At 47.8% G+C, this 17,028-nt stretch overlaps 1 protein-coding gene across 1 annotated transcript in view; it reads right to left on the bottom strand.

The window, feature by feature from the left end:
* GANC (glucosidase alpha, neutral C) overlaps positions 1 to 17,028 on the bottom strand; it is a 122,527-nt gene that overhangs the window by 53,361 nt on the left and 52,138 nt on the right. Inside the window, 4 exon segments of the mRNA XM_029598630.1 lie at positions 3,315 to 3,411; positions 4,186 to 4,329; positions 6,987 to 7,066; positions 7,223 to 7,349. Of these exon segments, the coding sequence (XP_029454490.1) occupies positions 3,315 to 3,411; positions 4,186 to 4,329; positions 6,987 to 7,066; positions 7,223 to 7,349 (448 nt within the window).

Consider the following 17,028-nt stretch of genomic DNA (forward strand, 5'->3'; position numbering starts at 1 on the left):
TAGAGACGGCACAGACCAGCGCATCCACTTTAGGGAAATGCAAACGCTCTCTCACTGCTGGATCCAGTAGGTATAGAGCTTCTAACGCTTGTCCACCTTTAAAACTTGCTTCTGGGGCATCCCATTCCAGGTCAATCAACTCCTGGATGGCTTCCAGTACTGGAAAGTAGTAAGAGGCTTTCCGTAGGGAAATCAGAATGGGAAGTCCCAGCATCTTCAGAGTCTGGTAAACCAGGGCCGGCAATTCGTCTCTGTGGAAAAACTGTAGCATGGTCTGACACAGTTCTAAGCCAGGGGAAATTTCCCCATCTTCCAAGGAATCTGTATCCTCCTCTTCATCCATGCCATCCGGGTCACTGTCAGGGATACCCTTGGTGAGGGGGGGGGGCATGCCTCAAAGTCTGCCAATAAGATTGGGAGAGGGAGGGCTTTCCGGATGAGGTTCCATCCAGACAGGGGAAAGTGAGGTAGCAGACTGTGCCTATATGAAGGCTTGAAGGCCCTGGAAAAATTCCACCCAAGAGAAGGCAGCTGGGTCCATGCCTAGCCCAGGAAGTACAAGGGTAGGCACCGCTGAAATTCCCTCTTCCATGGATGACCCAGTCACGGGGTAACTTAGATCTGGGGTACTTCCAGTTAAGGCTGTGGCTAACCCATCTTCTGAATGGGAGACGCCGGGCTTAGCAAAGTCCAGGGAGGCCAACTCTCCCTGGGCTTCCTCATAGTGTTGACATAATTTGGAATCCAGGTCAGACTGTGGAGGCACAGAAAGGCACTTATGTTTCTTGGCTGTTGGAGCCATTGGCAGCGGTAACTGTGCATTCATTCGGCTCGTGCTTAAAATTTTATGCGCACAGATTTTGGGCGCCTAGGCCAGACGCGGCGAGGTGCACGCAAAGCCCATGAGCCCAGCTTTACCCATCGGGGGGGCTGCTCAACCTGCTCAAAAGCTCATTTCCCCTTACCCCAACAGGATTGAGAACAACGTCGGTATGGCGAGCCGAGCAAGGAGACTGGAGGAAGTCTTACCAAAATCCCCTCCAACCTTCTCTGAATTGGGAGTTAAATCTTCTCTTATTTTTTTTTTTTACTTACCTGGGCTAAGCGCTTACCGAGTACAGAGACGGTCTCCAGCTGCAGGGGAGAGGGCTTTCGCCATCACCGCTGTACTTGGCTTCCTGCACTCGCTGACTTTCAGCTGCTTAAGCAGCAAAGTCCACGCCGGGAACCAGCTACCGGACCAAGGCACACTTCTGAGGGTTTTCAGAAATCACCTCAAGAATTCTCAACTGTGGGAAGGACCTTTAGTTATCACCGCAGGAGAGCAGGGCTCAATTTTTCCTCCAATTTAAATGTTGAATTTCTCCTTCCAAAAAGTACAGCAATCCCCATAGGGAGAGGTACGACCACCATCTGCTGGAGACGGAGAAATACTGAAGTGCTGGAGTGAATGTAGGGTGACATCAGCTTTGAAATCTGATTCCGTATCCATCTGCTAGCAGGGGGAACATAACCCATTGGTCCTGAGTCCATCTGGCTAAACGCTAGGAAAACCCAGTTTTATGCATATAAATAGTTTTAAATATTCAGCCCTTACTGTTTATTACAGACTAATCCATACCCAATTTACAGATATACAGAGAAGACTGCGTGAGGGCACTATTACTGTACACACACATACATATATGCACTTCCTGGTGAAGAAGTGCTAGGCTGGCTTTTAGGCTCTCTGCGGCTTTTCTCACTTAACATGTGTTTTCAGCCCACGTCTGGTACAAAGACTTGTGCCATTTCTGAGTCTTGGTCTATAAGTGTTTACCTATAGTTTACACATTCAGAATCTGGCATATGCTAACACTAATAGCACTGACATTTATATAATGTAGAATGAGGTTGTGTTGTGCTAGATGAACAATCTTTCAAGGTACAGCTAAGAAACTTAAGAGAGAGTTGACTGTGACCTGGCTTGGATCTCTCTGGTCTCAGCCAACCTGGGCTGTCCAACCTTATTAGAACTGGGGAAATGAGATTCACCATGGATTCTCCTTGCCTCACAACAGCTTCTGGCGTTTGGTGGAACAGAAGGTGATATCCTTAGAAACATAGAAACATAGAAACATAGAAATGACGGCAGAAGAAGACCAAACGGCCCATCCAGTCTGCCCAGCAAGCTTCACATTTTTTTCTCATACTTATCTGTTTCTCTTAGCTCTTTGGTTCTATTTCCCTTCCACCCCCACCATTAATGTAGAGAGCAGTGATGGAGCTGCAACCAAGTGAAATATCAAGCTTGATTAGTTAGGGGTAGTAGGGGTAGTAACCGCCGCAATAAGCAAGCTACACCCATGTTTATTTGTTTTACCCAGACTGTGTTATTCAGCCCTTATTGGTTGTTTTTCTTCTCCCCTGCCATTGAAGCAGGGAGCTATGCTGGATATGCGTGTAGTATCAGTTTTTCTTCTCCCCTGCCGTTGAAGTAGAGAGCTATGCTGGATATGCGTGAAGTATCAGTTTTTCTTCTCCCCTGCGGTTGAAGCAGGATATGCATTGAAAGTGAAGTATCAGGCTTATTTGGTTTGGGGTAGTAACCGCCGTAACAAGCCAGCTACTCCCCGCTTTGTGAGTGCGAATCCTTTTTTCTTCTCCCCTGCCGTTGAAGCAGAGAGCTTCCTTGCTTTCTGTCCCACAAATCCTTGCTTTCTGTCCCACAAATCCTTGCTTTCTGTCCCACAAATTCCTTGCTTTCTGTCCCACAAATCCTTGCTTTCTGTCCCACAAATCTCAAAAGAGGTTTGCACATGATGACAGGAGCAGCAGGTTTCACTGCAGTGGGAGTCTCTGTGATCCAGAAAATTCATTGAGAACCTTGCACAGTATTAGGTGTTCAGATCAGCCTAGACATGGACCAGAAAGCAGCTGGAGTCCTAGCAAACCTGTTTATGCTGGCCTCTCCTAGGACCTTCTACTGATGAGCTCATCCGCACTGATGCATTAAATGCATGACAATGGCAGCAACATTACTATAGTGAGGGCAGAGTCATCACCTCCTGCAGTTATCAATGCCAGTACTTTTTTCATTTTTTGCTTTCTAGAAATGAAAGCCAAATGTATTCTGGAACTTGTCTTTTTTTAATCGGCTAGAAAAAAATCATGAGTTCAAGGAGAATGCATTGGGATGGGAGATAAAGCCAACCTGAACAAGACATTTCATCTAACTAGCACAGAGGAATGCAAAAGAGCTAAAGAAGAAACCGCTCTATTCTCTGCAGCAGTTTGCATTTGAGGACACTATCGTAAAGAATGCTGTTGCTTACCATAGCGCTGAGATCCAGCAAAGAAAGACCGGGTGAGGACAAAGGGTCTCTCTACCCCGTCAGAGCGATGGATTAGTCCTTCGGCACTTGCCATTTGCTTTGAAATTACAGAGAAAAGTTAGTAACAAGAAACTCATCCAATTGGGGTCTTACCTAATATTCATTGCATGAGCTGCCATGCTGAAACAGACATGAATATTTTTTTCCTGAACCAGCTCAGACTTTTTTTTTAACCAGGACACCTTGGACACTTCATAATACTTTGTCAGCTTTATTTTGGCCAGGCAGAGAGGAGAGTTTGCCCCTTCTCAGCACCTCTTCCATTCCTCATCGGTCTCACTACCCAGCTGCCAATTATCCATTTTGTGAGAAACCTCCCTTCAGAAAGGCATTTCTAACTCCTTACTCCAATCATTCAAGCATCAGTGAATTTGTGGGAGAGGGCCATGACATCATGGGATCCAAAGCCTCAGTGTATGAGCCCTGCATAGCCAAGGGGATGAACATTAGCCAGTGTAGTGTAGCCTGTTCCTTTCTCAAGTATAGCAGAGATATCTCTAGCAGCCCTCTAACACTGGGCAGAACAAGCAATATCCTCTGCCAACTGCTACTGCGTGCTACTGAGGAGTGCATCTGAACCTCCCCGATCTCACCAATCAAAGAGCAAGAAATCGGATCTCAGTCCAGAACCCATTCAGGTCTCCCATGTGGAAATGGGTCAGCTAGCCAGTCTGTCCCCTCACCACATTTGTTATTCTCAACTGAAGAGTGATGAGGAAAGAAAGAAGATCGGAGAAGTAAGAACCATGTTCTCGCCTCTCCTAGGTGCAGTGAAAAATCTTAAGTGTGCTCTTTGGATGCCACCGTATACCTGGTAGAAGCCATACAGATTGTGAAGGTCTCTGTGTTCCCAGCCACTGTAGTGTACAATATCCTTTTGCATAGTAAGTTCTGGTCCTCTGAAGACAGATGGTTCATTCATATCATTCCATACAAAGAGGATGTCAGTGGAACCCTACAGGGCAGTAAAATTTTGTTGAAGTTCATTAATGACACTATTGTGCTATCAAGTACCTTCTAGGCAGTACCAATGAACATCCCAGCTGCCAGCATTCCTACATCACCCCCTCTCATGCTTCCTGTTTAGCCAGACTGTTCCCAAGAGACTGTGACTTTGCTGGCAGAAACTACTGTGGAATAAAAGTACAAGTACACTTATACCTTGCTCTATAATGTGACTATGCAGTATGCTCTATGGGGTAGATTTTCAAATTGATCTAGCCAGCTAAGTAAGGAGGTAGCCAGCAAGATCTGTCAGGGTAAGAACTGCCTCCCAGAGAACAGCTAAATAGGCTGCTTGCTTGCAGCTATGTCAGCTATGTTTAGTTGCACAAAAAATGGGCATTCTAGGGGGCATGGTTGTATGCAAACTAACTAAGATGTGCTTAAACCAGGGTTGCCAAATTTTCCACAGACCACGACTGGACACTTGAGTACTGGGGAGGGGGGGGGGGAGGAATCACAAGGAGATGTGTTTGTTCCCCCTCATTTGCATTCATTTGCATACATTTCAGATCATCCATCTTGATCCCATGATATTAGGCCTATTGTAGCATGCATTGTTTGTGGGCTTGGCCTTCAGAAAGCCTTGAATAAATTAATTACTATTAAAAAATGGTAAACTTCCCAGACAAAAACAGGATGAACTACCAGCACTCAAACAGTAACAACCTTACTCATAAAAAGGCAGCACTGCAAATATTATAACCAGAGCCTAAAACACCAATACACTTCCTATTATGGAAAAAGAACAAACCAAGCTGCAATAGATTCCTACACAGAAGCTACATGCTAGCTATCTCACCACAATCACACATGCAGAGTCAAACACTTGCCAAAAATCAGGAGAGACCATAGTATAAATAAAAACATATGACAACAACTGAACTGGAAACGCAACTCTACATGGAGTGCAATAATGGAAAAACAGAAACATCACAATTTCTCATAAAATACCTAATAAATCAAGAAATATAAAACATCAATTGTAAAAGTAAAACCATATTAATGAATAGAGTAAATCTTTCAAAACATCTGATAAACAGAATCTCTAATATTTAAAAGCTCATTTAAACTTAAATCTTTATAACATTTCCCAACCACCAATAAAATATTTAAAAACGGCAAACTAATAAAATAACACCCAACAGTTAAGGATTTATAAACCAACAACTATCTATACCTGGTAACTTTTGATTTTCATTCATTCTGAGATTGTCATGGATTACGGGGAGTGGAGGAAGACGAAGGGGATGCACAAACTTTCTTCTCTCATATACACACACGTTTATTCTCTCATATATACACTCCCTCTCTCTCAATGGATGCACTGACACACAGGCTTGTTCTATCACAATTGGTCACCTTAGCCCTCACAGGCTCCCTCTGTCCTTCTCTCAAACACACACTTACACAAGCTCCCTCTCTCTCGCACACACACATGCATCCTTAGATAGGCTCCATCTCTTTCTGGCAAACACACACTCACACAGGCTCCTTCTCTCTTTTGCACACTCATACACCCCAGCACATAGGCTCTCTCTCTCACTCATACACACCCCTTCATGTGGGTTCCCTCTCACACACAAACAACACACCCTCATAAAATCCCTCGCTCACACACCTTCACTCAGGCACAAAGGCTCTAAATCACACACATACATTCCTGTCACTCTGCCTGTCACACACACTCACAGGCCGGGTAGAGGTCATTAGCTGCAGTTCACTGACGTTTTCCTCGTCTTCAGCCATGAGCGGGATGGGATCTGCTCATGCCCCACTGGGGCCTCCTTCCACTTCGCGGCATTCTGCTCGTGGAGCACCCGGTGCCTCCCTCGTCTTCAGCCGTGATCGGGATGGGTTTCGTTCATAGCCCACTAGGGCCTCCTCCATCTTCAGCCACTAAATGTCTTCACCCTTTGCTCGACCGGGTTTTACAGTGTCCGGTTACCGTTTGTAACTGGACATTGTACAACAGGCAGTAAAACTGGGTTGTGCGGTCCAAAACCGGGCAGTTGGTCACCTAGCTTAAACTAAGCTGGTTACAACATAACTAAAGATGTGCTGTAACATATGGTAATGAAATTGAATGACCTAAGTCTGATAAAGAGTTCTCACCAATCCTACATCATGTGACTGTACAACTACTGTGAGAACAGAAGTAAATACCAGATATGCAGGCCCTGTGGAGAGGATTATGTTTGGGAGATTTTATGTGTCTCTCAAAACATGCTTCTGAGGAACAGACAAAAAGGGTATAACTAACAGAGACAGAGGAGGAAAATGGCAGAGGGAGAGAGAATCCTCCCTGTCAGAAGCAACTCAGCTTCCCCTAATTGTAAGAAATGGAGAAATTACTTACCTGATTATTTTGTTTTTCTTAGTGTAGACAGATGGACTCAGGGGTGTATCTAGGGTGATGTCAGCTTTGAAATCTGACTCCTTCTCCATCTGCTGGCAGGGGAGCATAACCCATTGGTCCTGAGTCCATCTGGCTACATGCTTGGAAAAAACCCATTAATGAACTAACTGTTCTATATCTAGTGGTTTATCCTTCATTGTTTCTTAATCACAGAGGGCTGGTATTAGAAAGTGAAAGGGTACAAGCCTCACCTTATATGTGTTGAATGTGAATTGAGCAGAATACCACTGTCGTACCTCGGGGTTGGTGAAATCTAGGTAACAGGAGGAACCTGTAAGCACAAAAAAGGGTTAAAACCTGGTTTGGACATAAAAAAATATATTTTTTCCAAGTAGAAAATTAGTTTTATCCCCTTAATAATATAAGTTCCTCTGTACTTTTGGGATGTTCCTGCCATGGCTCTCTTTATGAAACTAGATTATTCTACCTGGCCAGCAGACACCCACAAAGTCCTCGCCTTGTCTGTTCTTCACAAAATATCCCCTCTCCTTAGCCTGGGAATAGAGTGAATACTTGGGATCAGTCTTGATGTGGGGATCAGAGATGACAACAAGCTGCAATTCACAAGGGTAATACACTGTCAGCATCAACATTCCTGTGAACAATTCTCATTAACACTCTTACAAACATATCATTCAAAAGAGAATGCTATTCCTATTGCAATCCAACAAAATTTCTCACATCGTACCAGTTTTGTTTTTCTGCAGAATGCGATTCCTTTAATTGGTGCAAATTAAGACTTATACAAAGATGTTCAAGTAATAAGTTTTCAAGATTACAGAGGATGTTTCTTTAGGTGTGTCCTTCATAACTGTGGTCACATCTGATGTTCCATCTGAAGCTCATGAAAACATCTTTGAATTATTTTATGTTGGTCTAATAAAATGTTTAATCTGCCGAGAATCTAGTTTTGTCCAGGACCAATGTGTCTACTAGAAAGAACTTCATAGTAATATCATAAAACATAGTAGATAACAGATAAAGACCAATTGGCCAATCCAGTCTGCCCAGTTATTCTGTATATACTGCTAAGGATATACACTAGCTGCCAACGGTAGAAGCTTGATTTCTTGGATGATATCCCTCCTTATCCAAAGTTATCTTCCTCTTTGATTCTCTGTCATTCTCCTTATCCCTTCTCCCCTTACCTCTGCTCTTGAAGGAGTGAAGGGTGGGTTATTTGCAATTTCCTAATGTGTAACCAGATGGACTTAGGACCAATGGGTTGTGTTCCCCTGCCAGCAGAAGGAGACGGAGTAAGATTTCAAAGCTGATGTCACCCGCCTAGATATAGCCCTGCAGTGTGCTAAGCCCTTTAGTATTTCTCCATCTCCAGCAGATGGTGGACATGCTTTCCCTATGGGGATCGCTCTAAGTTTTGGAAGAAAAAATTCTACTTTTAAATTGGGGAAAATATTGAGCCCTGCTCTCCTGCGGTGATACCTAAAGGATCCTCCCCCAGTTGAGAATTCCTGAAGTGATTTCCGAGATCCCTCAGAGATACAGAAGCAAGATTGAAAGGCAGACGAGCGTTAGAAGCTCTATAACCACTGGATCTGGCAGTGCGAGAACATTTGCATTTCCCTAAAGTAAATGCCCTGGTCTGTGCCATCTCTATGCGAACAACTATCCCAGTGGAGAGAGGAGCGGCCTTAAAGGATGCAAACAATAGATGAATGGAGTCCATCATTAAACAAGCCTTTGACACAATAGCAATGACTTTACAGATTGCTTCTTGTTGTGCCCTGGTAGCTGATTCGTGCCTGCTCCTCTCATGGGAAAAGGATGACTCGAGGGCGAATTCCAGAGCAGTTAAGGAACCTGCCACCGCCTTTTAGCTGACACCGTCTTGGACCTAGTCCATACCTTGGCCAGAGGAGTGGCCTCAGTGGTGGTGGCCAGAAAACAGCTACGGCTGCAGAACTGGTCAGCAGACACAACCTCCAAGGCAAATCTCACTAAGATGTCCTTTAAAGGATCACTTCTCTTCGGAAGCCAACTGGAAAACTTGGCCAGTAAATGGGGAGAATCTCTAGTACCCCTGCTCGAGAAGATAAGAGAAAGAAGTTACATTGCCCCTCGATTATGAGGAGGCGATCCAAGAACTCCCAATGCTTTCGCCCCCTACAGAAACATGGCATTTCAGACATTTCAGGAACTTGGTTGGGTTGTAAACCTGGACAAAAATAGTCTCAAACCCTCCCAGTCCTCGGAATATCTGGGAGTCCAATTTGACACCAAGCAGGACAAAGTCTTCCTTCCTACTATGCGGGTAAGGAAGCTGATATTCCAAGTGCATCAGTTGATGACCACAATATGCCCAACGGTGTGGAGCTATCTTCACGTTCTCCTTTTGATGGCAGCAACCCTGGAAGTAGTGCCATGGCAAGAGCACACATGCGACTACTTCAACGCTCCCTGCTGTCACATTGGAACCTGCAGTTTCAAGACTATTCGATTCACCTCCACTTACCAAGTATGCTCTTGGCTCAATGGTGGCTGCAGGAAGCTCATCTGGGCAGGGGTGTACCCCAGTCCTCTCCGAACTGGCTAGTCCTCACGACAGACTCAAGTCTCCGGGGCTGGGGAGCTCACTGTCAGGAACTGATGAGCCAGGGACATTGGACCAAGGAAGAGGCCCTCTGGAACATAAACCACCTGTAAGTCTGGGCAGTCAGTTTGGCATATCTACAATTCAGTCACATACTCCAGGGTCAAGTGGTCCGCGTAATGTCAGAGAATGCTATGACAGTAGCCTACATCAACCACCAGGGTGGAACCAAAAACCAGCAAGTGTCACAGGAGACAGACTTCCTTATGGAATGGTCAGAAATACATCTACAGATGATCTCAGCCTCCCACATCGCAGAAAAAGACAACGTCAGAGCAGACTTTCTAAGCAGGGAGAAGCTGGACCCAGGAGAGTGGCCGTTGTCGGCCAAAGCCTTTCAGCTGGTAGTAGATCGCTGGGTCTCCTGCCATCGACCTGCTAGCCGCATCTCACAATGTGAAGGATCCCCAATTCTTCAGTCACAGAAGAGATCAGTGGTCCCTGGAGATCAATGCTCTCGTTCAGACCTGGCAGGAAGAGGAGATGCTATACACCTTCACTCCGTGGCCCCTGCTGGACAGGGTCATTCGCAGAATTGAGCACCACAGGGGATTATTCCTATTAGTAGCTCCAGATTGGCCCAGGCGTTCGTGGTATGCAGATATGCGGAGACTCCTGGTGGAGACCCCCCTTTGCCTCCCACCGCATCAGGACCTGCTACAGCAGGGACCAGTCCTTCACAAGGACTTCACGAGCTCTTGAAAGGCTCACCCGATGAAGCAAAGATATTCGGCAGAAGTAATTGCCACCTTACTCCGTGCCGGAAGTTTTCTACGACCCTAGCGTATGTGCGGGTCTGGAGAGTATTTGAGGCCTGGTGCGAGGAATGCGGTGTTCCCCTTGGACAGTTAAAATCCCACTAATTCTGGAATTTTTGCAGGACAGCCTGAATAAAGGTTTGACCCTTAACTCCTTGAAGGTCCAGGTAGCAGCTCTCTCCTGTTTCAGGGGCGAGGTGCATGAAACCTGCCTGTCGCCTCATCTGTATATAGTCCTTTTTCTGAAAGGGCTATATACAGCCATCCCTATGGTGGCCAGTTCCTTTGTGGAATCTTAATCTAGTATTGGAGTTTTTGGTAGGGCCCTTCTTTCGGCTGCTGCACAGTCTTTCCTTGCATTTATTGACCTTGAAAATGGTGTTCCTGGTGGCTATATGCTTACCACGTCACATCTGTGAACTACAGGCCTTGTCGTGTCAGGAACTGTTTCTCCAGATGACTCCAGGAGCATTATAGCTTTGCATCGTTCCATCCTTCTTGCCCAAGGTAGTGTCAGACTCTCATTTGAAACAGTCCATTTCATTACCATCCCTAGATAAGCACAAGGACGTAGAAGAATACTGTCTCCTCCGTCATCTGAATATCAGTAGGCTTCTGGAAGTCATCTGAATGTCAGTAGGCTTCTGTAAGTTTCAGAATGGGTCTGAAAGATGGACCCCCTGTTTGTCCTTCACAGTGGAAGGCAGCATGGCAAAGCAGCTTCACAGGCTACCATAGTTCGCTGGATTAAGGAGTTGTCACGGGAGCCTATGTGGAGGCAGGTTAAAGCTCATTCCACTTGGACTCAGGTGGTCTCATTGGCGGAAGCAAGACTGCTGTCTCCCGCCAACATCTGCTGAGCAGTGATGTGGGCCTCCTTGCACACCTTCTCCAAGTTCTATTGCCAGGAGGTTCCAGCCCAAGAGGACGCAGCCTTTGCAAGGCTGGTGTTAACTGCACCATGGGCAGCCTCCCGTCCCGAATGGGAGTAGCTTTTGTACATCCCATTGATCTTGAGTCCATCTGGCTACACACTAGAAAATGGAGAAATAACTTACCTGATAATTTCGTTTTCCTTAATGTAGATAGATGGACTCAACATCCCGCCCACGGCTTCCCAAGAATGGTGCCAAGTATTTGCCCGAGGAGTAAATATTGATTCCAAAAGTTTACGGGTAAGCCTTCATCCAGTCCCTAGATCAGGGCATCTATAATCTTGCTGGGGTTCAGTGTTTATGTTTGGTTGAGTACAATTTTTCAATCAAGTTTTTTTCAACAGTATGTCCACAGTGGCTTTTGAAGAGAATAATGAAGGGATGAGGTTACTGCAGGTGTGTATCTAAGGTGATGTCAGCTTTGAAATCTGACTGTGTCTCCATCCGCTGGCAGAGGAGCAAACCCATTGGTCCTGAGTCTATCTCTCTACACTAAGGAAAAGGAAATTATCAGGGAGGTAATTTCTCCATATTGCAACCTCCTGACCTTGTTCCTATCACTATTCTCTACAACTGTCCCAAGCATGCTTAACTTCTGTCATTTATTAATCAACACGCAAACATTTTATATTAAAAGAAATCACAGTAAATCCCTAATATAACACTAAATACATAAATTATATACAGATACCTGCTTTTTAATCCCTTAATCGAGGCATTCTATAATAAAAAGTCTCAAACTACAGTAGGATGACTCTTGTGGAATTGGTTCTTTAATAAAATGTGCACCTCTTGATAAATAAATTCTTGAAGATCTAGTGCAAGATTATCCTATTTATACTTCTTATTAAATCAAATATCTATTATCAGTCCTGGGGAAATGACATCAGTTACCCTCTTGGTATTCTACTCAGATAGGGGCCTAAAGAAGTACAGGTTGAGTTTATTGATTTAAGAATTGATTGTAAGAGATGTTTTAACCGTTATGCTCAGGCTTGTGAACCCTTGGGCCGACGGGAGGATGGTGAACCTTAGGAGGAAGATCCGTAGGTTCTCCCGTCGGGTGGCGAGGCAGAACAGAAGATGCGACCAGCTGACCCTCGGCACTGGAGACTGAGACGACTGTGCAGGCCGACAAAGAGTTGTGGCATCAAGGAGAGGAACTGTGTCTTCGCCACTGGAAGTCCGCAGTCCCCCCAGGAGGAACCTGTAGGGACCCGGATCACTGGGACTTAGGTGGACCTTTGAGAGGTCAAGGAGTCGAGAGTTCGGAGCAAAGGCTAACTGGAGCTTCACCCCTGGAAGCCCACGGTCCCCCTGGGAGGAGCCCGTAGGGACCCGGGCCGCTGGGACTTAGGTGGGCCCTTGGAGACGATGGTCCAGAGGAAGTCGGAAGTCAAGTGCCAGAGGGTCGTCGCTTACCAGTCCGAGGTCTCACACCAAGGGATCGCCCTTTGCCAGTCCGAAGTCACACACCAGGAATCACCGCTTCCAGTCCGAAGTCACACACCAGGAATCACCGTTAGCCAGTCCGAAGTCACACACCAGGAATCACCGTTAGCCAATCCAAAGTCAGGAACCAGGAACATCAAGACGAGACAGGAACCAGGATCAAGGATCCAAAGCGTAAAAAGACTCACCGAAGCAAGCAGACTTAAACAGCACTACAAGAGACGTTGCCAAGTCAAGGAATGAGCAGAGGAAGTCTTCTTATATACTTCTTCTGCTCTGGCTCATTGGAATCAGCTGCAGGTAGTTAAAGGGATGAGGTCCCTTTAAATCTCAGAAGGAGGCGCGGCCTCGCGCCTAAGATGGCGGCGGCCATCTTGGATCGGGCCACGGAGGAGAGCTGCCTGATGCCACGCAGAAGGAGCAGGGACGGCTCCTGACCCAGCGGCCAACTCGGAGATCCGCACCGGTGCGCGGGGATAATAGGGACCGACAGCAAGCATCTCCCCTGATGCTGCCGCGGTGGGTCACCATCGCGGTGAGGTAGGGGGACGCGGCTGCGGGTACCTGTGGCCGCGGAACACAACAGTACCCCCTCTTTAGAGTGCCTCCCCGGAGGCCTGGGTTTAGACCAATGGTCTCTGTGGAACTGCTCAAGTAAGCCCCGGTCTAAGATGTTGGCCAATGGCTCCCAGGTGTTTTCTTCGGGGCCGAACCCTTCCCAAGCTAACAAGTACTCCCATTTCTTTCTATGTTTCCTCATGTCCAACACCTCTCGGACTTGATAGGTGAGGTTGTCTTCAGAGGCAATAGGTTGGGGAGTTGGAGGCGTACTAGAAGGCCAGGATAGTACCAGAGGCTTCAAGAGAGAGGCATGGAATGTGTTGTGTATCTTGAGCGAAGGTGGCAACCGCAACTGGTACGATACTGCACCGATTCGTCGAATGATGGGAAACGGCCCAATGAATCGAGGTGCCAATCGCGCTGATGGCAGCTTCAGGTGGATAAACTGGGTGCTCAGCCAGACCTTTTGACCCAGTCTCAGAGGCGGGTACGATCTCCGTCGCTGGTCGGCATACCTTTTCACCACCTGACTGGCTTTAATCAATGCGCGCCTTGTGGAGACCCACAGATGGTGCAGTTAATCCGCTGAGAGTTGGGCTACCGGGGACGTGACGGAAATGGGAACTGGCAGCGGCGGGCATGGCTGCTTCCCATAGACTATCTGGAATGGTGATGACCCGGTAGCCGTGGAAAGATGTGAGTTAAGGGCAAATTCCGCCCAAGGCAGCAGACTTGCCCAGTCGTCCTGCTTCTCATTTACATAAATATGGAGAAACTGCTTTAAGGTTTGGTTTGTTCTCTCAGCTAGACCGTTGGTCTGAGTATGATAGGCAGAAGTATAGTCCAGAGTGACGTCGAACTTCTGGCAGAGGGCCCTCCAGAATCTGGCAGTGAATTGAGGGCCTTGGTCTGAGAGAATACTCCTTGGTAGGCCATGCAGCCTAAAGATATGCTGAATGAACAGTTGGGCCAGCTGAGGTGCGGATGACAACCCTGGGAGAGGCACAAAGTGTGCCATTTTGCTAAACCGGTCAATGACCACCCATATGACCTTGTTCCCGCTGGACGACGGCAGGTCGACCACGAAGTCCGTCGCAAGGTGGGTCCATGGTTCCGAGGGGGCTGGTAAAGGCTGAAGCAAGCCCGGGTCGCACCTGGAATCCTCTTATGATGAGCACATGACTGGCAGGACTCTACATAGGACCGGACATCCTTGTTGACCTTAGGCTACCAGTAGAATCGGCAAAGGGTCTGTAATGTCCGGTATTGTCCCAGAAGACCGGAGCAATGGGAGTCATGAGCCCACGCCAGGACTTGTTTCCGCAGGTGCGGCGGAACCAGAGTTTTCCCAGGAGGGATGGTCGTGGTGGTGGACAGTAGGACCCATTATGGTTCAATGACGAACTGAGGGTCATCAGGTTTCTCGGTAGTCTCGAAGACTCGTGGCAAGGCGTCGGCCTTGAGATTCTTCCCGGCAGGTCGATAGCGTAGGACAAAGTTGAAACGGGTGAAAAATAACGCCCAACGTGCCTGCCGGGGGTTGAGTCACTGCACTCGATGCAGGTACTCAAGGTTTTTATGGTCCATGTAGACCGTAAACTGGTGCTGTGCCCCCTCTAGCCAAGGGCGCCATGCTTCTAGAGCCACTTTAATGGCTAGGAGCTCCTTGTCACCAATGGCATAGTTCCGTTCTGCCGGAGAGAACTGACGAGAGAGGAAGGCACACGGGGTTAGCTTGTGGTTCTTTGAAGTCTGGCTCAGATCGGTGCCTACGCCTTCTGAGGATGCGTCCATTTCAATGACGAACGGCCGTTGCAGGTCCGGGTGGTGTAGGCACGGCTGCTGTAGAAACGCCTCTTTGAGTTGGAGGAAGGCTGCCTCTGCTCCCAGAGGCCAGTGCTTGGGGTCCGTGCCCTTCCGGGTCAAGGCTGTCATTGGGGCAACGATGGACGTATAGTGAGGAATAAAGGTCCGGTAATAATTGGCAAAACCCAAAAACCGTTGGAGTGCCTTTAATCCGGACGGTTGCGGCCATTCCCAAACGGCTTTTAGCTTCTGGGGGTCCATACGAAATCCCTCGCTGGAGACGATATACCCCAGGAAGAGAAGGGACTCCCGCTCGATTAGGAACTTTTCGAGTTTCACGTACAATCTATTCTCTCGGAGGTGTTACAATACTTGGACGACGTGCTGGCGGTGAGTGGTCAAAGAGTCCGAGAATATCAGAATGTCGTCCAGGTACACGACCACACACCGATACAGAAGATCATGGAGAATCTCATTCATGGTGTTCTGGAACACCGCTGGAGCATTACAGAGCCCGAACGGCATCACTAAATACTCATAGTGGCCGTCTCAGGTGTTGAAGGCCGTCTTTCATTTGTCACCCTCTCTGATGTGAATCAGGTTATAGGTCCCTCGGAGGTCCAGCTTGGTGAAGATCCTCGCACCTTGCAGCCGATCGAAGAGCTCGGAGATGAGGGGCAAGGGGTAACTGTCCTTGACCGTGATAGTATTCAGGCCCCGGTAGTCAATGCACGGACGAAGGCTTCCGTCCTTCTTTCCGACGAAGAAGAATCCAGCCCCTCCTGGGGACGTTGACTTCCGAATTAAGCCCCTCTCCAGGTTCTCTTTGATGTACTCTGTCATGGCCTGCGTCTCCGCAGGCGAGAGGGCATAGGTGCGCCCCCGAGGAGGCTCAGTACCAGGGAGGAGGTTGATGGCGCAATCGAATGATCGATGAGGTGGAAGTATCTCAGCCTTTTGTTTTGAGAAAACGTCCGCATACGAGGCATAGGAGGCCGGCAGACCATGAAGACTGGTGGAGGCAATGGAGCATGAAACTGGAATCACTGATTGGAGGCAATTGTCGTGACAATTCGGCCCCAGCAAGATAGCTGCAAGGTCTTCCAGTTGAATTGAGGAGCGTGTTCCTGAAGCCAGGGAAGGCCCAGGACGACCGGATGTATGGAATGCTCCAAAACATAGAATGGCATCTGCTCCCAATGCAGGATTCCAACTCTCAACTGGACGGGAACCGTGGTGTGTGTCACCTGTTCCAGAAGAGGTTTCCCTTGGATCGAGGAGATGACCAAAGGAGCTGGAAGGCGAACTTGTGGGATCTTTAACTATTCCACCAGGCTCTTCATAATGAAATTGCCGCCGGCGCCGGAGTCCACCAGAGCTAGGGTGTGGAACTCCCCGTCCGCAGATGTTAACGCCACTGGTAGCGTTAGTGGAGGTGGCCCAGGAAGAGACCTCCTTCAGGTCCTAGGCCTGGGGGTTTCCCGACCGCGTCGGGCATGCGGCTATTTGATGGCCCGCTGCGCCGCAGTAAAAACAAAGTCCTTCCTTAATTCACCACCGGCGCTCTCGCGGAGAAACTCTCCCATGGCCCAACTCCATGGGCTCCTCGACTGATGTTCGAAGGACTCCCGATGCCCTCTTGGGAGGAGGCAAGGGTTTTCTCCCTGCCTTTACTTCCGGAAGGTGAAGCCGCATGCGACGATCCACTCGATTGGCCAAATCTATCATGCCATTGAGATCGTCCGGGAGTTCTTTTGCTGCTAGAACATTCTGAAGACGTGAGGCTAGCCCCTCCAAGAAGATCCCATGGAGGCAGTCCTCTCTCCATTTTAGCTCCGCGGCCAGGGTACGGAACTCTGTTGCGTATTCGGCCACTGTCCGCGTACCCTGTCGCAACCAGAGTAGTTCTGAGACAGCAGTAGGTTTACGGACAGGCTCATCAAAAATCTGTCAGAAAGCAGACAGAAACTGATTCAAGTTTCCAAATACCGGGTCTCTTCTCTCCCATAGGTGAGAGGCCCAGATCAAAGGCTTCCCGTCAAGCAGGGACATAATGTAACTGGTTTTGACCAGGTCGCTAGGAAATTGAGTGGGTAACAAGGAAAAACGA

Source organism: Rhinatrema bivittatum, chromosome 4 (assembly GCF_901001135.1).
Source record: "Rhinatrema bivittatum chromosome 4, aRhiBiv1.1, whole genome shotgun sequence".
Classification (NCBI taxonomy): Eukaryota; Metazoa; Chordata; class Amphibia; order Gymnophiona; family Rhinatrematidae; genus Rhinatrema; species Rhinatrema bivittatum.